Source organism: Lathyrus oleraceus, chromosome 2, assembly GCF_024323335.1.
Source record: "Lathyrus oleraceus cultivar Zhongwan6 chromosome 2, CAAS_Psat_ZW6_1.0, whole genome shotgun sequence".
Taxonomy (NCBI): domain Eukaryota; kingdom Viridiplantae; phylum Streptophyta; class Magnoliopsida; order Fabales; family Fabaceae; genus Lathyrus; species Lathyrus oleraceus.
In genome coordinates this window covers 10,710,294-10,733,072 of record NC_066580.1, presented here as the reverse complement: position 1 = coordinate 10,733,072, position 22,779 = coordinate 10,710,294, and the positions used below count along the sequence as shown (strand labels likewise).

General features: G+C 40.4%; 1 protein-coding gene and 1 long non-coding RNA gene across 3 annotated transcripts; one reads left to right on the top strand and one right to left on the bottom strand.

The window, feature by feature from the left end:
- Positions 1–3,219: 3,219 nt before the first annotated feature.
- Positions 3,220–12,177, bottom strand: LOC127117621 (uncharacterized). Its single transcript, XM_051047695.1, has 2 exons — positions 11,375–12,177; positions 3,220–8,241 (listed from the first exon to the last, which is right to left on the bottom strand). Exon 2 carries the CDS (start codon positions 8,175–8,177, stop codon positions 6,894–6,896), a length of 1,284 nt encoding a protein of 427 aa, XP_050903652.1. The 5' UTR covers positions 8,178–8,241; positions 11,375–12,177; the 3' UTR covers positions 3,220–6,893.
- A 1,559-nt stretch (positions 12,178–13,736) lies between these two features.
- On the top strand, positions 13,737–14,922 carry LOC127117623 (uncharacterized). Of its 2 annotated transcripts, XR_007802007.1 has the most exons (3): positions 13,737–13,798; positions 13,938–14,333; positions 14,444–14,922. It is a non-coding gene; the product is annotated as an uncharacterized LOC127117623 (long non-coding RNA). The 2 variants fall into 2 exon arrangements; XR_007802006.1 differs by having other exon boundaries at positions 13,743–14,333.
- Positions 14,923–22,779: the final 7,857 nt, after the last annotated feature.

Genomic DNA, 22,779 nt, shown 5'->3' with positions numbered 1-22,779 from the left:
AACTAGACGTCATAGGACGAATAGGAAAAACTCGACGTTTATCGACACCAACGGAGAGGAGGAAACTCTGAGGGGAATCATCTGGCATTACCAAATGATCTGCGGGGAATAAGCAACTAGACGTCATCGGACGATTAGGAAAAACTCGACGTTTATCGACACCAACGGAGAGGAGGATTCTTCTGGGGACGACCCTGTGGGGAAAAATATCAACTATACGCCAACGGACGCATAGGAAAAACTCGACGTTTATCGACACCAACGGAGAGGAGGAAACTCTTCTAGGGAGAGTGAGAACACAACCAAATTATCAGCGGATAATTGGGAAAAACTCGACGTTTATCGACACCAACGGAGAGGAGGAAACTCTTCTAGGGAGAGTGAGAACACAACCAAATTATCAGCGGATAATTGGGAAAAACTCGACGTTTATCGACACCAACGGAGAGGAGGAAACTCTTCTAGGGAGAGTGAGAACACAACCAAATTATCAGCGGATAATTGGGAAAAACTCGACGTTTATCGACACCAACGGAGAGGAGGAAACTCAGCCAGACGTCATAGGACGAAAGGGAGACTCAACGTTTATCGACACCAACGGAGAAGGAGAAAACTCAACCAGACGTCATAGGACGAAAGGGAGACTCAACGTTTATCGACACCAACGGAGAAGGAGAAAACTCAGCCAAGACGTCATAGGACGAAAGGGAGAAGGAGAAAACTCAGCCAGACGTCATAGGACGAAAGGGAGAAGGAGAAAACTCAGCCAGACGTCATAGGACGAAAGGGAGAAGGAGAAAACTCAGCCAGACGTCATAGGACGAAAGGGAGAAGGAGAAAACTCAGCCAGACGTCATAGGACGAAAGGGAGAAGGAGAAAACTCAGCCAGACGTCATAGGACGAAAGGGAGAAGGAGAAAACTCAGCCAGACGTCATAGGACGAAAGGGAGACTCAACGTTTATCGACACCAACGGAGAAGGAGGAAACTCAGCCAGACGTCATAGGACGAAAGGGAGCAGGAGAAAACTCAGCCAGACGTCATAGGACGAAAGGGAGACTCAACCAGACGTCATCGGACGAAAGGGGGAAGGAGAAAGCCACTTCACGAGGGAAAGGCACCACAACCGGAAACCGAATAGGACGTCTACTGGGAATTCTGGTTGGGAAGTCAACCAGACATTAATGAATGACTGGGAATGAGGTATACAATCAGACGTTCATGGACGAATGAGAAAAACACAACGTTTATCGAAACCAACGGGGAGGTAGATCCACTTGGGGAAAGGTACAACTAGACATCATAGGATGACTAGGAAAAACTCGACGTTTATCGACACCAACGGAGAAGGAGAAAACTCTGAGGGGAATCATCTGGTATTACCAAATGATCTGTAGGGAATAAGCAACTAGACGTCAGCGGACGGCTAGGAAAAACTCGACGTTTATCGACACCAACGGAGAGGAGGAATCTCTGAGGGGAATCAACAGTCATTAATGAATGATCTGCGGGGAATAAGCAATTATACGTCATCGGACGCATAGGAAAAACTCGACGTTTATCGACACCAACGGAGAGGAGGAAACTCTTCTAGGGAGAGTGAGAACACAACCAAATCATCAACGGATAATTGGGAAAAACTCGACGTTTATCGACACCAACGGAGAGGAGTAAATCTTCACTAGGGAAGGGACGACGTTACGAACATCGAAAGATGATGTTTACATACATCAAAGAATACCAGACACTACGCATGACTGGGAAAGCACCGAAAGATGGTGTTTACCGACACCAAAGAAAACCAGACACTTACGCATGACTGGAAATCACCGAAAGATGGTGTTTACCGACACCAAAGAAACAACACACGCGGGTGCTGGCGGGATACTGACATCTGCAAGATGACAGGGCAAGGCTAAACACTTGCAGGGGATCTCACTGGGGAACAAGGTCACGACAGCGAGCAAACAGGAAGGAACACCAAGGATACCGGGTTGTAGGTATGAAACAGGTGACCGACCAAAGCGTGAATTGGTTTGTGTTCCAAAACACTCAACATCCTGAAGAGGGCTAGAAAAGCAGTCTTATTAGAGGATGGGCATTCGATTCCATAGGGATTACGAATCTTACTCGACTGGGGAGGACGACTTCGACCCAAGAGCGCATGAGATATATTATCTATAGCCGTCGAAACGTAGATAATACACTCGCATGGCAGATTACCCATAACCGGATTGCAGGTTGTTAAATGGATAAACGACCGAAAAGAAAGGCATCGGGTACCAGGACCAGGTATGCAAAAGATGACCAATCAAAAGAGGATAAAGTTGCTAACTCGGAGCAAATATCCTAAAGGAAGGAGAGACCCACTGGGGACAATACTGCTTGATCAAGGCGAGTATCCAGAGGGGAAAAGAATATCAATACCGCAAACTGGGTACTGATAACTGCAAAGAGGGGATTACATCTACCGGTTAGTAGGCAGAAAACCACGAAAAAGTAACCAGTCATCGATAAGATGAGCACACAGGGTTAACTCCACCAAGGGGATGAAAGTGGGATTTTACAACTACCGATTTGTAGGTAGAAAACCACAAAGATAGGACTTACAGCTACCAGGTTGTAGGTAGAGGCCAACAAACAGAATGAACCACAAAGGTCACCTCTGCTAGGGGATGAAGGTGGGATTTTACAACTACCGGTTTGTAGGTAGAAGCCAACAAATTCCGCTGAAGATAATATGAATGAGTGCCGATTAGTGAGCAACTATTCATTTATGCCCCAGGGAAAAACAGGAGACAACCCAAATAGGCCAATTCAGGATCGATCCGAAAAGGCAGACTGGACCAAGACATCCTAATGAGGAAAGAACTCATTAGGGAAAACCCATCCCAAGGGGAGGGAACGGAAACAACCGTCATCCACAAGGACACAACTCGTGGGGCGCGCAGAAGGAAATGACAGACATTTTCTGCTTAAAGGGTCAACTCTACATGGAGAGATCAGACACCCCCACATCTGCTAAGGAAAAAGATCCAAGCTGGCAAGATGCTACCAATTGGGGAGTAACAAAGATGGGGATACCCCCTCACTTGCGGGGTCACTTGTTGGGAAAACACCTCTCTCAACCCTGCTGGGGAACCCAATTCTGAAATCGATCCAAGCGATGCTAAACTCTTTCCAACAACCCATTCTTGGTCAATTCATCACGGCCTCGGGATAATGGATATGCGTGCAATGCAGATGCATGAGTTTTTTTTTTTTTTTAGCGTAATGCTCCATGATCATGGAAATGCCACACACTAATGATGCAATATGTTATGCTTATCTACATGATGAATGCATAAAAACACGTCTCCCCCAGAGACAGCACCGGGGAACTCCAGGAACTGCGCTGAGGATCTCATTACCACTTCCATTTCCACCCTGCTGGGGAAAGACAAACCTTACTGGGGATGAACTCCATCGAACCCGAACTGCTTAGAGATTACCCTGCTAGGGGAGGCAACCAATCCTTATCTCTACCAGGGATAATTTTTGCCGAACCCGATCCGCTTGGGGACCTTGCTGGGGGAGAATCATCAACACAAACTCTGCTGGGAAGACAGCTTCAGACTTGGGAAACAGTCACAACTCCGCTGGGGATACGGTAACCTTCAGGCTTGCTGAGGAGGCACCGACCTCGAATCTGCTAGGGAGATGACAGTCTCAAATCCATTGGGGGAAATACGGCCTATCGGACACGGGCCGCCCTTCGATTCGTCGAACACTGGTGTTCATCATCCTACCACAGTGTTGACTTTCCGCTTTTGAGAACTTCCAGAATCGTCTAGACTTTTCTGATCTATCCCACGAGGATCGAATTCCTGGGGTCCATGCAAACTTTCCAGTCTTTAGACTTTGAAGAGTCTTCTTGATTAACCCTCCCAGGATCGTCGTCCTTCTTTCGTCGTCCTTTCACTGTTCTTCTATCCCTTGCCCCTGGTTGGACTCTGTGGGGATCTTTTTTTTTTTTCAAAAGGCTTCATATCACCACCTGTCAGCGAATGAAGATATTTAACAGCACCTGCACAAGAGATTGTTAGATAAAAGCGTGCCCCAGGCGTGCCAACACTTCAACATCTTGGTCACTCAAACTTCCGAATAAGATTTCCAGATTTCAATCTTATAAGCATGCATCGGAAGGGACCTCCATGTTTCAAAATGCAAATATTCTTATCAAAATAAACGGCTGTTTTCGTAATCAAAGCGGTAATGAAAACAAAAACAAAAATATTTGACTGAACACACGCTTTATTGACCGAAACAAAAAGGATGGCTCAGAATTGAGCAACCCACAGGAAGCAAACCCTGGAAAGAGGTGATTGCGCACAAAAGGAAAAATCTATCCTAATGGCAATGTGAAACCGTGATCTCATCGGGTTCCAACTTGGTTACACCCCATATGTCCTCAAGACTTTCCGCACTTTCGGCCTTCCGAACAGGACGCTTCCAATCGGTCTCTGTCGGAGATTAGCTGAGATGTCTTAACCAAAGCACAAACGATCATGCTGGACGTAGTTGTTCGTTTCAATCCCTCTTTTGCCTGGACCGCCCTTTCGGGTTTCAGTCCACCGGGATACCCTTTTTTGCCCAAGTCGCCCTTGTGGGGTTTTCGACTTGCCGGGTGTACAGTTTTTTCATTATCCCTAACTTTTGCCCGAACCTTTTCTCTTTTTTCCTTGGTTCGCCGGGATGCCCTTTTTTGCCTGGACTCTTTTATTCTTTTTGTCCAGCGGGTCAATTTTTCACGAAGTATCTTTTAACTGCGTCCGCATTCACAGGGGATGGAAAATCTTCATCATTCGTGGTTATCGATCACAAAGCTCTGTCAGAGGAGACTTTTTTGACCACGAATGGACATTCATAACTGCTTATCCATTTGCCCCACGATCGTTGAGGAGGAAGGATCTTTTTCAACATCACATCTCTTCCATGCTACCCACGAGGTCCCACTTCTCGGTTAACAACACGCTTCATTTACTGGGTACAACCGCCCCATGACAAGTAACTGTCGAACTTTTTCCCGCGGTCAGGCTCAACGTGTCATACCGAGTCCTAATCCACTCATCTTTTTCAAGTCTACGTCCAACGGGACCCCATGACGAAACCGGAGTCTCAAATGGTAGTACAACCTTCATCCCATACCGGAGTGAGGAAGGCGTTGCCCCAGTAGATGCACGTACCGAAGTACGACACTCAGGATACCGACTTCGTACTCAGCCACCATCGTTGGTGCATTCAACTGTTATCGGGGAAGCACTAGCTCATTCACTTTAAACTCTCCCCATCAGACATCATAATCCGTTCGGATTCAGGGTCAGGCCCCTCCTCCGGGATCGGTCACTCTCAATCTTTCGATTTGAGTACCTCGAGATGTCCTCATCAGGGACTTCAAACTTCCTTGGTTGAGAATCATCGATGGGTTGTTGGGCGAGATAACCATACAATACCCTCCTCTTGATTGCTTTCTGGGAGATATACTGAATATCGTATTCAGTTGACACCATTTGCCCTCTCGCAACCCGTCCGGTCAACGCTGTCTCCTCGAGCACATACTTGATCAGATCCATTTTGGACATCCACAAGGTGGTATGAATCAGCATACACTGTCTCAATCGGCGAGCAGCCTATGCCAAAGTACATCAAGTTTTCTCGAGCAGTGAGTGTATTGTTTCACAGTCGATAAACTTTTTGCTTAGGTAAATTGCATGCTCTTTTCGACAAGACTAGTCATGCTGACCCTATAAACACCTCGTAGACCCCTTGAGGGCTGTCAAGTACCAGGTTAACATTTATTCCTTCCACGGGAGGCATTAGAATCGGAGGTTCCTGCAACTTATTCTTTCTTTCATCTTTCCATGCCCCTTGGCAGTCATCATTCCACCTGACCATTGATCTCTTTCTCTCTTCTTTTTTTTTTGGTTCAGGCGTCTCTAGTATTGTTTTTTTTTCTTCTGTTTTTTTCTTCTTTTTTTTTTGTTCACAGGATCGTCCTCGATTCCTCTGATTTGCCCACAACAAGCCTCGGCAGTTCACCGGACAGCACTCCATAAGTGCACTGATTCGATCTCAACGGTATGAGTTATCTCTACCTGTCAACAACTGGATCAAGTCCACCGGGTGCCCCTCTTCTGCTTGGGACTTTGTCATCATGTCATCAACATGGCATTCGCTTTCACGATGAGTCATATCATGAAACAAAGTCACTGTAGACCTTCGATCCGTGGCGCCGGTTTTCTTCTTCACTAGAGGATAGTCTTCTCTCGATGGTAGCTCGTGCCCCACAACATGGGTATTCTACCCTGGTGTAGCTTGATACAACCAGGCGCACATATCAACCTGCTCTTTTAACAGGGCTACCATTCTGTTCTTGACTTGCCTCTGAAGCGGCCTCAACTTTCACTTCCTGACCTCGGTGGTACTTGGGATTACCATCTTGACTCGCTCCTCGTGTGGTTGAATCACCTTCTCCTCTTGTTTCAACAACCTAGCTAATTCCAGCAGATCACAATCTTCTTCGCCTTATTCTTCGGCATGATAGCTTGGATTGTCGAAGTCATATAGAGGTGTAACCAAATTGTTATCGATGAGATCAGGAGGGTAATCACTTTTGAGGTCGGAACCAAATGAGTCAAAAGGAAAGAAAATAAAAACATTTCCATTTTTATTTTATTTTTTAAAACTGCAAAAAATGAAGAACAGGGAATACCGCTTTTAATCACAAAAACATCCATTTATTACCGATGCAAAATGTTGCACAATGAAACACATGAGATGGCCCTTACAATGGACCATTACGTTTCGGGCAAAACGTATGGCTTTCATGCAAACAAAATCAAAACACAGAAATACTACACTTCCGGATGAGCGACAGTGGTGCTTTTGGAGGCCTTCCAGTTGCCTGGTACGCACGACTTTATCCACAACTCTAGCTCGCGGTCACGGTCGATCTCCTCACTCACTGAACAAGCTTGATCAGAATTCAGCATTCCTGCACTGACGAAGATGTACGGTGGACGACGTCCTCTGTTTGGTCTAGACGACTCTTGATCTGGATAACCAATCCCGAACATGTCTGCCTTTACCACTATGTCAATGATCCTTCCCCAGCCTCGGGCCTCTTTGTTCTTCACCACCTCCAAAGCTTGTTTATAAGAAGAAATGGACAACTTCTTCTCCTTCTCAACAGCATTCTCCACCTTGGCGGTTTCGATTGCTTGACTGGGTGTTTCAAATTTTTCCTTGTCTATTTCCTCTTCCTTGATCCTCTGGGTGGTATCCCTTGTCAGCATACCTCCCTCTGTGGCGACGGTTGCACAAGTATTATCAATAGCAGGGAAAGCTCCATCCTGCCTCAGCGATTTGGGGACCACAGCCATTGGAACTTTTAACTGATCTTCCTCAGTCACCTCCATCCCTTTCTTGGCCTTCTTTACCATCTTGACTTTCACAGGACCCCGCCTGGGCACAGGGTTGACATCCCCCTTCATGATCTGTGCTAAGTTGATGGTCTTAGAGTCCACCATGTCCTGGATAACATGCTTAAAAGCTCTACAGCCCTCAATGCTATGTCCGGGCATCTCAGAATGAAACACACAACTAGCATTCTCATCATAGTTTGGAGGCCTATTCTGCCGCTCTATGGGAATCAATATCCTCGGCCGTACCAAACCCAGATCCATCAACCTCTGGAACAGGAGGGCATAAGTCACAGGTGGCTCCTCAAACTGACGTTCCTCCTTTTTCTTCTTCACCTGGCTCCTAACCCTTGGCGCCTTCTGTTGAGGTGGTAGTTGTTGCTGTTGAGCAGGTGGATTACCAACAGGGATGGTTACAGTGGAAGCATAAGGGTGATAACGATCCTGACTACGTTCCCTTTTTACCGGCACACCAACTGGCTTAACCTCCCTCTTGAAAGGACCACTGTCAGAAAGTTTCTTTGTCACAGTGCCAGAGGGATTTGCCACCTCGGATGACTGAGCTTTTCCCTGAACTTTCTCCACCATCAGCCACTTTTCGATCCTTTCCAATCTTTCGGCCATGGCCTTCTGTCCCAAGGCAAGCCCTTGCACAATACTGAACAATCCCTTCATCATCTCTTTCAGCTCAAGGATGTCGGCGTTGGGAAGACCCATCAGTTCGGATTTGTTGCCCCTAGCAGGATATCTGAGCAAACAAGCTACGCGCACCGGTTGACACCTACAAAACAGCAAATGGGTTAGTATGACTCACACATGCAATGTCTGTCCGTACTAGGAATATTCTGTCCTTGGATTCCGGTTTCATCGAGACAGATAAAATTTTATGAACAATATTCTGACATCTGGATATCTCTCAACCAGAATCTTAATCAAAAATGGACCCTGAATACGGACAGACATGGGTTGAATGCAGATGAATGCGAAATGAGACCAATGCAAATGCATGAATGCAGGTTACTGTGCCACCAATTCCTCTGAAAACCCATCACTTCTCTGAACCAGTCCCATCATCGGGACTAAGTCACCATAAATCCGACTTGGGGAGTTCCGAAATAAACGGAACCGGAGATTACATTACTATCACAGGAACATCCATTGAACGGATGACAGCCAGATCCTCTGAACCGGTACTTTCAAATTCAACCCGGGGATCCGAAATAAACGGAACCCGCTGATAAACCACGGACAGAACTCCGGCGTCCCAGAAATAAATGTCCACAATTCACAGTCACCATCAGTACCAAGAGTCACCAACAAGTCACCAACCAGTCAGCAACTGTACCTGTAATAATCATTCCCTCCCACTCACGGGTGTCACCTAGGCCAGGGTAAGGTCGAGAGAAACGCAGCATAAATAACCTTTCGCAGAATATCATCCTGTGCACACCCGATGTATGCACCGATAATATCCCACCAGGGTCTGAACTGCTCGTGATATCAATGTTCCGCTAAGTGGCGCCATACCACCCGCTTCCCATGAATCACTCTATTCCTAGGTTTCCTAGATTGCACTCATAGCCTGGGTATTGGGCCTTTTACCTCAAGTAACACCCACCCCCAATCAGAGAAACACAGCCAGCACAGCAGATAAAATGAATGAATGCAAACATTAATGCACACATTGAATGCAAACAGTAAACGACATGAATGCAATAAATAAAGCAGCATATAACAACCAAAGCCCTAACCTAGAGAGCGCTAGGAGAGACTCGCTTAGGGAAGAAGGACCAGCACAGGTCAACTTCTCTGTATCCCCAGCAGAGTCGCCAGCTGTCGCATTACGCGAAAAACCGGCGGGAAAACAGAAGAAACAACAGAGCCGCCACCGTGCGTTATTTATCCCAAAAGAGGGAAAGGAAACGCTCAGAGTAAACCTAGAAAAAGCATGGTCTCGCGACCAAAGAGAATGGGATCGGGAGTCGGTTATGCGGAGGGAAGGTATTAGCACCCCTACGCATCCGTCGTACTCGACGGGATCCACGCACAATAGGAAGGAAAATGGTTGCTAAAACACTGCTCAAATAAACATCTACACAGGCTGAAAGAGACACAAGAAACAGACAAGACTGACTCGGCAGGATACCGCATCCTGGGCCTACTTAGTCTATCAAGCATAGACATCAGAGTCAAAGTAGTTCGGACTGGGGAAACGACACATGCTCGCTAGGATGTCGCATCCTATGCATACGTATCTCCTTTGGACGAAGGAGAATCAGAGCATTCGTATCTCGGCTAACACGCACACAAACAAACACAGGCAAAGGCAAACGTGGAGCCTGAATGCCAATCACTGGACTTACATCAGCATCCGAACCAAAAACGCACTCAAAAGGGCAAACATGGAGCCCGACAACCAATTGATGGAATTATGTCAGCATCCGAACCCAAAACACACTCAAAAGGGCAAACATGGAGCCCGACAACCAATTGATGGAATTATGTCAGCATCCGAACCAAAACGCACACACACTGGAACCCGAATGCCACTCGATGGTCTTACATCAGCTTCCAAGCACACAACAACACAACAAGTTAATAGGGAGTCGGGGACTCGAGCCTATAACTGTCAAGCACACACTCAAACAAACAGACAACGAATTGCTAAGGAGTCAGGCACTCGAGCCTAGCAACTGTCAAACGACACACACAAGAAAAGAAAAGGCGCCCGGAGAGATCAGCTCAATCTCCTGCCTACATACTTCATCTGGTATGAAGATCAGGGCGATGTAGTTCCCCTACGCAGGGACAAAGGATCTAGCCTAACCAGATAACAGAGGGAGACACAACTCTAGGGAGACTACGACTCGAGCCTAGATGTTGTCATGCAAAGTCAACCCTAAGTCAAGGTTTCTAGCTAAATGGCACGAGGGCCAACCTATCCTGAACAGACACAGGAAAAAGCAAAGTCTCGATTGCAACTAGGGCAAGAGAAAGGGGAGGTCTCAATCGCAACGAGGGCGAGAGAAAAGAATTAGTGTTAGTTGTTAGTCAAACTCGACAAGACATCGCATCTCGTGCCTACGTATCTCATCTGGACATGAGAATCAGAGTTGCCGTAGTTCGGCTAAACTATTCCTGTTGGTTTGTGTTTTTTAAGTGGACAACGTCACTACGCAATCTACCTGATGCTCGACCTTTGGAGACTTACTCACCTGTAGTAGAATGAGTGGACGTATCCTTAAGAGGGGATAATGTTTGTTTGTGTTTTAAGAAAGCTCAAGCAAGAAAGGAAGTCCTATACGAAGGAACCGTGCTACCTTAATTGTCATGCAAACGAGACTACGCGGAGTCTAGCAAACCTAGGGGATACAATCACACCACACAAACATATACAGCATGAAATAAACACACCAACAAGGGGGCTCAAACATCAGGGTTATGCTTTAGTCGAGGGGTCATATCAACCTCAACAAACAAGCCTCTGTATCGGGGTCAGGTTAGCTCTTAACCTTGCCATTGAGGGGCTAAGGTGAAGCTAGATGAAAGGTGATGAGGGGTGTGCCTCATTGCTTCTATCTCAGGTCAGAGAGAGCATCAGACAAGGGAGCGTGGGTCCAGAATGGGGGGACCCTTCTACGCTCAGGACATAGACTCGACTGTACGATGTACAAGATCTTGGGCTTGGATCTCAATGCTACAACCATGTAATGGGAGCAGGGAGAAGACTCACTGAATAGTGGGGGATAGATTGCTTATCCCTACCTTCCACCAATTGCCTCAAATGAGGACTTTTCCTGTTTGGGACAAATATAAACATACACAAGCATTGCCTCTTAAGGAGGACTTCAGACAGTTTGCCCGGCCCGGTAACAGCCGGGTCTCCAGACTACATGAAGTCAGAAAAGTTATACCTCAGTGGTAAGCAAACCACAAACCAAGCTATGCAACTCAAGCAATGAGTTAAAGCTACTAAAGTACCTGTGTAAATAGCCAACCAGTCAGTACACAATTCAAACAAACAATCAACAGTCAATATCACACAAACAGACAAATCCAGTCAGACAACAATGAGCAATCCATGAACACAAGTGAATCCTCCATTAAGGCCTACAAAACACACTATTGTTAGCCAACAACAACAAATGGTTAAGCTCAAATGAAAGAGCATCATCACTCATGGGGATGTATTCTTGAACCTGAAATCACAATTTAAATGATAAGTCCAAACCACTAGGTCGAAGCCTAGGGTCAAAAGAGGGAAAAAGTCCAGAACAGAAGCTCAAACTCCACATGAAGCTCATTTAATCAAATACCAACATGTCCTAAAATTAAGGGAGCATGCAAAATTGAATTATTTCTAAGCCTAGGGGTAGAATAGTCATTTCACAGTTAGGGGTTAATTTTGAACCAAAATTCTATTTATATCTAACCTAGACTAAATATTTCTAAAATCTAAGTAATTCTAATCTAAAATTGTTTAATTCTAATCATTAACAGTAACTAAACAATTAACCTCCTAATCACATCTAATTATTTCTAAGAAATCTATTAGACTATTCTAGAATTATTTCTAATTATCTAATTATTCTAATTATCTAAACTACTCCTAATATCAATTAATTCTAATAACATTTCCAATTAATTCTAAACTATCTAATTATTCTAACATTTCTAATTATCATAATTCTAAACTAATCATAAAGATATTCGGAACCAATTATGAACTAAATTCTAGAGTTACTCCTAAAATATCTAAACTATCTTCTAATCCCTAAACCACACCTTAATTAACTATATCCTAATTAACTAGACCACACCTATCAACTACACTGTAATCTAATTGATATCACTTATACACTACCGCACAAATCCAGCAACAGGCTGAAGGAAACAAACAACCGAAACAAAAAAAGAGAAAAGTGCTTAATGGATAAGTAGCAACACGTTTTCAACCACCACGACTCCGTTTCACCACGAACCTAGGTTCCATCCCCGTTCTGCCGCGCCGGAGTTCTTTACCGACGGCAGCGGAACTCCTACAAACACGACCTCCACACGGCCAAACTCACTGCGATTCCCTTAATCCAAATCCCCTGTTGATCCAACCTAATCTCTATTCGAAAATGCAAACCGAAGCAAAAGTTCTCACGAACCCTAGATTGAATATTCCCAAATCCGGTCCTCATACGGAGGTAATCGAGCTTGCAAGTTTGGGAGAATCATTCACTGGATCCATATTTGCACAATGATAATCAACGCGAGTAAAATCGGTGGAGTTTCACATACCTTCGTCGTTGACGGTGACGCACGCGGCGGACGGCGTTTGGATACTGATGCGGTACAAAACAATCGCTTGTCTACTCTCCTATTCTTCGTCTACTCCAATCTTCCTCGCCGTTCCCTGGTACTTTGAATCGTGGCGCTTACGTATCTTGACTTGTAATCGTGGAAGGCGCGGTTCGATTGTTGGATTCGAGAAGATTCACTGAAGCAAGGGACACCATGGATTGAGGACGGAATCAAGGTCCAGCAAGAACAGCCGATGAATTCGCCGGCAAAGATGACCGATGCAACGGCGAGGTTAGCGGAAGCTCGTCTCAGGTATTTTCTTGGTGCTCTCTCTCTTTCTTCGCCTTATCTTCCTTCTCCTACTCGCGGTTCTGTCCTGATCCTTTCTTCTCCCTGCGTTTTCCGTGTTTTGGTTGCAGGGACTGAGGCGGAGTGGATTCTAGCTCAACCGATCAAAGCTTCAACGTGGAGCTTTGATGGCTTTGTCTCAGAGCTTTGGTAAGGGTGGAATGGTGGTGAAGATGCGGAATAGAAGATGGAAACTGGAAGAAGCAGGTTGAGAGTGATGATTGAAGAGGAGTTCTTGGAGGGATTCACGGTGGTTGAAGGTTTGTTACAGGTGGAAGAAGAAGCTGGAAAAGTTTGTTAGAGGTTGAAGGATTGAGGGCAAACGATTTTGGAATGAGAGGGAAAATTTTCTGAAAACCAATGATTGGCAATGATTGCAGCTTATATAGCAGGATCTAAGGGGCAAATTGGAGAATAAAATCTGAAAATGGTTCAATCTGCACCATCCAGCTGGCACTTAAATGAAGGTAAGTCTTGAATTAAGAATTAAGTCACGTGAGATTCACCTCAAGTTCACATTTCTAATCTATTTTCCTTCAATCTCAAATGTGGATAACTATTATTGAACCAAACTGATTTAGACTGTGGCTTGAATAATCACCAGTTTGAATTTTGTTTTGCAGGACATGATCATTCTCTCAGGGTCTGCACTGTAGTTCACCCTTGAAGCATGACATTTTTGAATGCACTAGCTTCTGGTATGTATACATTGGACCTGTTATTTTGCTCTCAAGACTGATCCATTAGGCAGTACTAGTTTCTTCAGGATTTTAAAATCATGATTTCCTGGCTTATCACTAACATATACTGCACAACCACCTATTGCTCTTGCCGCAGCATGAAACTCAGCTGTCACGTGCTTGCTAACCTTGACATGAAGGTATAAATGTTGCTGTTAGGTGTTGGTGCTGTTGTAAACGCAGGTTGTTCATGATGCATGTCCATTCAAGGTTTAATTCGTAGAATAAATTGCAACAAAGTGTTGCAAAATTCTGCAATACTTCATGACAGGTTGGACATGGTAAATGAGATACCCCCGCTGTTCGGTTCCAAGTCTACTCGTGGAACACTCCATGAATGAGCTCAACATCAGGCCATGTCGGTTTCTTGTATCATGGCCATGGTCCAATTCTAATTCTTCCTTGTGATTGAATCGTGGTTCACTGTTTTGCTAGGTATGATGATAGCTCGTTCAACAAGGTGACAACTGTTGGATTCACCTGATTCTGCATAGTAAGTGAGATCACTGTCCTGGCTTAGATTCTGCAGCATTGATTTGCCAGGTTTGTGAAATATTATGACTGGATTTATGTGTTAACGGACTGCACTATTGTCTTTAGCAGGAAACTTTGTCCATTGAAGCACATGGCTTGGTTCATGATCAGCAACAGGTGTAGGTGCGGTCATGGGAATCATTTGTTCCTGACTTGGCCAATGCTTCTTTTATAGCATATGGTCATGAGCTCTGCAGCACGTGTGGGCATACTAACCTTGCTTGGTTAGTTTCAAGAGCATGCCTCATTTGGCTAGAGCATCCACGTGAGGGAGTATGGGTAAGGCATGCAACACGGATGACACCAAGTTTGGCCTTTTGGAGCATTAATGGCACATGTCAACGACCAAGTAGGAATTTTTAGAGCTTAGGAATAGGATTCATGGGTATTTAGGATTTTAGGAGTTTAGGGATTGGGTTGACTTTGGTCAGAGTTGACCAAAGTCAACAGTTGGTCAACACACTCATTCTTTGTATTTTTCCTGTAATGATCATGTAATGAATGAAATTTCTTCACTTGAATGAAATTGGATTGGTATTTGAACTGAATGGCTCTTGAAATGAATTTAAAGTTATCTTATATGAATGAATGAATTTTGAACATGTATTGAAATAGAGTGAAATGGATATTATAATGACACTGACTGAATTAATCATGAGTGACACTCCAATGATAATCTTGAAACAAAGGACTTAGAAAGGATCAAGATGTGCTGAACTACAACCTTCATAAACCAAACACTAGAATCAATGATCATGAGCCTGATAGATAGAAACACAACCAAAAACTCCACCCGGATGAACCAGGACCAAGAAGTGGCTGAATGCAAGTTGACCAAGCAAGGGGATCAAGCATTTTGAATGATGATGTACCAGCCGAACTAGGATTAGGAGGCCACAATATAGGAGTTTGACCTGATCAGGGTATGGAACCATGACCAAGTAAAGGCCTTTAAATCAGGGTCTTGATCCCTCCAGAACCCACCATTGACACCAAATTGAAGCATAATACCCAAACATCTCCACGCTAGGCTTCGATTGGGGCCACCCCAAATTCACTGAGAAATCCTAGTTTCCCCTAGGTGTAAGAATAAAGCTCTGAATTCAAGTCACTGCCATCTTGTGTTGAACCTTGCTTATGTAGATGAAATGCATGCTCATGATGATACGCAAAATGTTAATAACCTAAAAATGAAATGAATGTACAAAATGGTAGGGTGCAAATTTGAGGTGCTACAGCTGCCCCTATTCAATCAACTGGGAACCCGAATGGATGAGAGCAACGGCTATCAGACTTCAGGGTAAACAGGGATTGAATACCAAGAACCGTAGAAATTTGCACACTGCTGGGAAATTTTCTGTTTTTTTTTTCTGTTTTCAGGGTACAACCACATCCAGACATCGACACACGATGAATGGGATCAGAAATCATCTCAACTAGATGCCAACGGACAACTAGGAAAAACTCAACGTTTACCAAGACCAACGGAGAGGTAAATCAACTCTACTGGGGATAACCAGGAAAGGATACAACCATACGTCAGCGGACGTAATGGGAAAAACTCAACGTTTATCGAAACCAACGGAGAGGTAACCAGACATCATCGGATGAAAGGCGGGGATAGTGATACAACCATGCGTCAGCGGACGAAATGGGCAAAACTCAACGTTTACCAAGACCAACGGAGAGGTAACCAGACATCATCGGATGAATGGGAAGACTCGACCAGACGTCATAGGACGAAATGGGAAAAACTCAACGTTTACCAAGACCAACGGAGAGGTAACCAGACATCATCGGATGAATGGGAAGACTCGACCAGACGTCATAGGACGAAAGGGAGAAGCTCGACGTTTATCGACACCAACGGAGAAGGAGGAAACTCAGCCAGACGTCATAGGACGAAAGGGAGACTCAACGTTTATCGACACCAACGGAGAAGGAGAAAACTCAGCCAAGACGTCATAGGACGAAAGGGAGACTCGACCAGACGTCATCGGACGAAAGGGAGAAGGAGAAAACTCAACCAGACATCATAGGATGAAAGGGAGAAGGAGAAAACTCAACCAGACATCATAGGATGAAAGGGAGACTCGACCAGACGTCATCGGACGAAAGGGAGAAGGAGAAAGCCACTTCACGAGGGAAAGGCACCACAACCGGAAACCGAATAGGACGTCTACTGGGAATTCTGGTTGGGAAATCAACCAGACATTAATGAATGAATGGGAATAGGGTACACAATCAGACGTTCATGGACGAATGAGAAAAACACAACGTTTATCGAAACCAACGGGGAGGTAGATCCACTTGGGGAAAGGTACAACTAGACGTCATAGGACGAATAGGAAAAACTCGACGTTTATCGACACCAACGGAGAGGAGGAAACTCTGAGGGGAATCATCTGGCATTACCAAATGATCTGCGGGGAATAAGCAACTAGACGTCATCGGACGATTAGGAAAAACTCGACGTTTATCGACACCAACGGAGAGGAGGATTCTTCTGGGGACGACCCTGTGGGGAAAAATATCAACTATACGCCAACGGACGCATAGGAAAAACTCGACGTTTATCGACACCAACGGAGAGGAGGAAACTCTTCTAGGGAGAGTGAGAACACAACCAAATTATCAGCGGATAATTGGGAAAAACTCGACGTTTATCGACAACCAAATTGCTTGTTATGATCGTGGATCAATCATTGATGTCAGGTTCACACCTCGCCTTAATCTTAACCTGACCAGGGGATCTTCCGTACATGCCTTCCACCTTATTATTTGACTATCTCACCCATTTTCTACAAGTCTACTCCGACCTCTGTATATGTAGTGCGAAGTTTCGTCAAAAAGGAATAAGCTCATAGAAGTCGGTATAAACATACACACAGTTCCCCAAACACGAGACATATATGAGAAAAATTATTTTAGTTAACAACAAACTTCGGTCCATTTTGAACAGAAATGTAAAGATTGATATATATACCGCTACAATAGTCATTAAATATAAATCTCATTTTAAAATAATAAAAAATTAGAAAAGTAAATTAATAAATTAAAATTCCATACAAAATAATTTATCTTTTGGATGACAAGTTATATTTATAACTTGATTTATACTATGTATAAAATACATTTACAAAAATACTAATCTATATACTAAATAAAAATATTATGTCTTGAGTCGATTTTGAATTTGGTAATATATCATCAAAAGTTAAATTTAAAATCTCCTAAAAATATTATTTATTTTGCTTCAATTTATTATAAAATCTTTATGCAGGTTAATTTTATTTTGATCTTATCATTTCACTTGTGATTTTGTAGTTTTACTTTTTTTTAAAGGGATACAAATTTATTATTAATTAAAATTCTATTTACTATTTTATTTTACAACCGTTTAAGATTTATTAAATCATATCAAATGATGTCAAAATATCCAACCAATTAAAATGAACTCTCTTATGCATATACAATTTTTTTATTTGTTGAGTTCGTATGTGCAAATAATTTCCATATGTCTATAATCAAAGTCGAATCCATTTTCTTGCAGATTCATATTTAACATATGAATATAATTGTAAATATTTTATTAATAAAAAATTTCAATTTTTTTGGATATTTTCAATTTTTTTGGATATTTTCAATTTTGATGTTTTAGAAACTTTAAAAGTACAATTCAAAAGCAAAACCGATACTACAAATTTTAGATTTTTAAGTTTTTAAAACTAGAAAATAAAAACAGTTTTGAAAATCCATTTTTTTTAAAATCAAATGATTTTTTAATTTTTTTACAAATTTTGAACTAATTTGACATTGAGTTCAATTGAAAATACTGAGATAAAAAATACATGAGAGTTAGATAATGATTGAAAAAATAGTTTTGAAATTAGTGAAAATGAATGGAGAAACCTTGGAGAAGAGACTTCTATTTCATATGATATTTCTTCTCATTTATTTCTTCTAATTTACTAAATTTTTATTTAAGATGCTAATTGGAAGTGTGTGCATTATTATTGAATAATGTTTTCAAGTTTTTTTTTTTTTGTCTATTTTACTTGTAACAATTATGATTTTATACTAGACAAAAGCGTGATTTTATAACTTAATTTACATTATTTATCAAATACATTTACAAAAATATTAACCTATATACTAAATAAAAATATTATGGTTTTGAGTCAGTTTTGAATTTGGCATTATATCATCAAAAGTTAAATTAAAATCTCCTAAAAAATAGTTATAAGATAATAATATTTTTTTGTTTTTATATTTTATTTAAATTTATTATAAAAAAATTTATGCAGGTTAATTTTATTTTGATCTTATCATTTTGTTTATGTTTTTGTTAATTTGTAATTTTTTGTCACATGCATGGAATTTCAATAAGTAAGTTTACATGGTTCAAGTTGAACTACATCTTTTAGGAGAGTCAGAGAATACTCCTATTAATGTCATGTTTGGCTTTCTTTTGAACACCTAATAAATGTTGATAATACTCCTATTAATAATAACATGTAGATCAAATAAATTTTGATTCTTGAAATCTTGTTCATAATTCTTGAAAGGGACAAGATGTATTCCCAGGGTTCATACAGTACAGTGGAGCATTTAAGTTGGACAAAGTTAGGTAGTAGAACTTTAAAAGCCACATGTATCTTCTTGTAATACTGCAGTGCAGTAGCAATTATCTGATGCAACTCTTGTACTATTTATTTCCACATCCCAATCTAATCAATTTCCAATTAATTAAATTTTATACATAATTTCAATTATCCTATTTATCTTTAAAATGTACTACTACTATTACTTTATCTTAATGGACTAATCAAATATTTTCAGATAATTATACTATTTATTTGAATATTCAATTTTAGATACATTACTTAACACGACATACTAATATATTTATTTCCTTTTTATGTTCTACTACTTAATATACTTTTATGTATTTTGAAAATAAATTAATATATTTTAAATAATAAGAGACACTTCTACTATTAATGTCATGTTTGACTCTGTTTTCAACACCTAAGAAATGTTCATCATACTCTTATTAATAATAAGATATGGTAGATCAAATAAATTTGATTCTTGAAAGGGACAAGATTTGTTACAGGTTATTTAAGTTGGACATAGCATGGAATTAGTAACTCTTGTACAAGGCGCTACTGCTACAGTAGCAAAACTTAAAAGCCCTCACTTTAACCATTTATCTTGTTGTAATGCTGCTGTGCTATTAATACTGCAGTATAATAGCAACTACCATTTGATGCATAAATTCCCTCACTTTAACCACATCTCAATCTAATTAATTTCCAACCAATTAAATATATATCTACAATTTATTTTATTTGTTGAGTTCATCTGTGCAAATAATTTTTATAGGTATATAATCAAAGTCGAATAAATTTTCTTGCATATTCATATTTAAATATGAATATAATTGCAAATATTTTATTAATAATTTTTTTTATGGGTATTTTCGATTTTGATGTTTTAGAAACTTAAAAGTAAAGTTCAAAAGCAAAACTTATGGTAAATGTTCAACTACATCTATTAATTGAGTCTGAGAACATTCCTATTACTATCATGTTTGGCTGACTTTTCAACACCTAGTAAATGTTTATAATACTCCTATTAATAGTAACCTATGGTAGATCAAATAATTTCTTATTCTTGAAAGGGACAAGATGTGTTACAGGTACATACAAAGTTAGCATAGAATTAATAATTCCTGTACGAGGTGCTACAGTAGCAAAACTTAAAAACTCTACATGCATCTTGTTGTAATGCTGCTGTGCTATTAATACTGCAGTGTAATAGCAACTATTTGATGCATAAATTCCCTCATTTTAAGTTCTCTCTATATATAGACAGATATACTATTCAATATTCCACAACAAAAGCTTTACACAACAAAAGTTTCTCTTAGCTCAACAAATTTGAAATCTGTTTCTTACAAAATGAGTTCTGAAATTCAAGAGACAGTTGGTCATTCAACATCTTCAGCAACCGCGGTGGCAGTTTCTCTATCAAGATCCTCAACCATTAGAGATCCTGAAAAGATCAAACGCCGTGCAACAGCAACTTTGCACAGGTTAGACTGCCTCTTCAAATTCATCTTCTTCATCAGCATTGCTCTTATTTTTGGGCTGTTTTTGGTGGCATCGGATCAAAGGAGTTTGGAAAACCGTAGCCATTGCGATCCAACCGACGATATTGGGAAGCAGCTATTTGTATTTGAGATCCTTTCATTTTCTTTATTTATCTTATCAGTTGGACTCATTCAATCTCTCAAGTTGGAATTGAATAAATTGATGGGAAGAAACGAGGGTTTCAAAAACCCTTCATCTGTTTTGGTGTTCAAAACAGTGGCGGTGGCTAGCGTGGTAATCTTTATCATGGGGATGATTTGCGCCATGCTGTCTTTTATGGAAATAATTGGTATGTTAAACTGTGCGAGTGAATACATATTACAGACTATTATTTATATGTTTGTTATAAGTATTTTAGGAATGATGTTATTTGCTTTTAAATTCTGTTATGATTTTGTTACCGAAAAAATAGTATAGGATTAGTTTAAAGTAAGATTTCTTTGTATTTTAGCTTTAAGTAAGATTTATTTGTAATTTAGTTTCGTTCAATATTAAAACTTTGTAGAGTGAAAATGTTGTTCTTTTCACAGTCATGATATAACATTATTAATAGTTATAATTAAAGTTATATTTAAAATTAACATAATTTAGCTTGAAAGTGTATGCATTATTGAATACTTTCGTGCACTCTCTCATAAATTACTACCTCTAGCAATGAGAATTAAATGATGGAAAAAGTTCAACTGCGAGAATACTGTACATGAAAGGGATATTTGTACGTAAGCCAATAAAAGTGAGAGGAAAGTTTGCACAGTTGCATTTATTTTTATTGGTTTTCTCCTCACAAGAAAATATTGGCTTTTTATTTTTAAAAGAGTAGATATATATATTATTCTTATTTTTGTTAATTTGTAATTTTTTGTCACATGCATGTAATTTCGAAAAGTAAATTTACATGGTTCAAGTTCATATAATCTTGTACGAGGTAATACAGTAGTAAAACTTTAAAAACCACATGCATCTTCTTGTAATACTGCAGTGCTAATAATACTGTAGTGTATTTGCAACTATTTGATGCAACTCTTGTACTATTTATTTCCACACCCCAATCTAATTAATTTCCAATTAATTAAATTTTATACATAAATTCAATTATCCTATTTATTTTTAAAACGTACTACTACTAATACTTTATCTTAATGAACTAATTCAAATAACATAACTTTCTGTGACAAGTTTAAAAGAAAATATGACTTTTTGTGATATTTCACATCATAATAATACTACCACTTACTGTATTCCATCAAATATTTTCAAATAATTATACTATTTATTTGAAAATATTCAATTTTAGATACATTATTTAACACGACATACTAACATATTTATTTCTTTTTCATGTTCTACTTAATATATTTTTATGTATTTTGAAAATAAATTAATATATTTTAAATAATAAAAGACACATTTTGAGATATAAATTTTAAATATTATGCATCATGTTTTTTTTTGCCAATACCATATAGCATTTTTAAAGTGATAAGATACGTCAAAACAATTAAATCATTAATAAACATAACAAAATTAGAAAACATATAACTGGAATGGTAGATCTCAAAGTTACGAACATATACATAGGTTTTTATTTTTATTGTTGAGTGTTACTCACCTATAGCTTTTCCTTAATAGATAATTAAGTCAACAAAAATACATGTACTTAGTTTAATATATAGATTAAATTAGGATGGTAATTTGGTTCATTTTTAGTTGACATTGGTAAAAATCATATATATAAAATAGTATGGGCACGAGTACGAGTAATTATCCATTAAAATAAATGGCATGGACCTTGGTACGGATATCTTAGTATCCACTCCGTCCAGATCTCATACCCGCACAATCTCTCTCTCTCTCTCTCTTGGTGAAGAAAACAGTTATGCTTTCATTGTCTTCCATCTGAAGCAATTCATACGTCCTTTTGTGAGTTTGTAACCTCGACTCTTTCATCTTCTCCGCGCCTCCAAACGACTTCTCTAGAATTTCCCGTGCTTCTTTCGCTGACTCTACATCACTAGCATTTTCAAAGTTATCTGCATCAACACATTGGTGTATTATAAAAAGAGCTTTATAATCTTTCTTCTTCAATTCTTTATGCGCAACCGTTTCTTGATATGTCACATTTTTTTGCAAACTCTGTTACTCATTCCTTCACAAGATCCCAAAGATCTTGATAACAGAACACAACCTTTATCTGCTTGCACCAATTCTCATAATTATTGTTCTTGAGAATCGAAAGATTTGCTGAAA

Excerpts from the sequence above, each read along its gene's own strand:
- LOC127117621 (XM_051047695.1), bottom strand. The coding sequence starts at position 8,177 with ATGGGTCTTCCCAACGCCGACATCCTTGAGCTGAAAGAGATGATGAAG.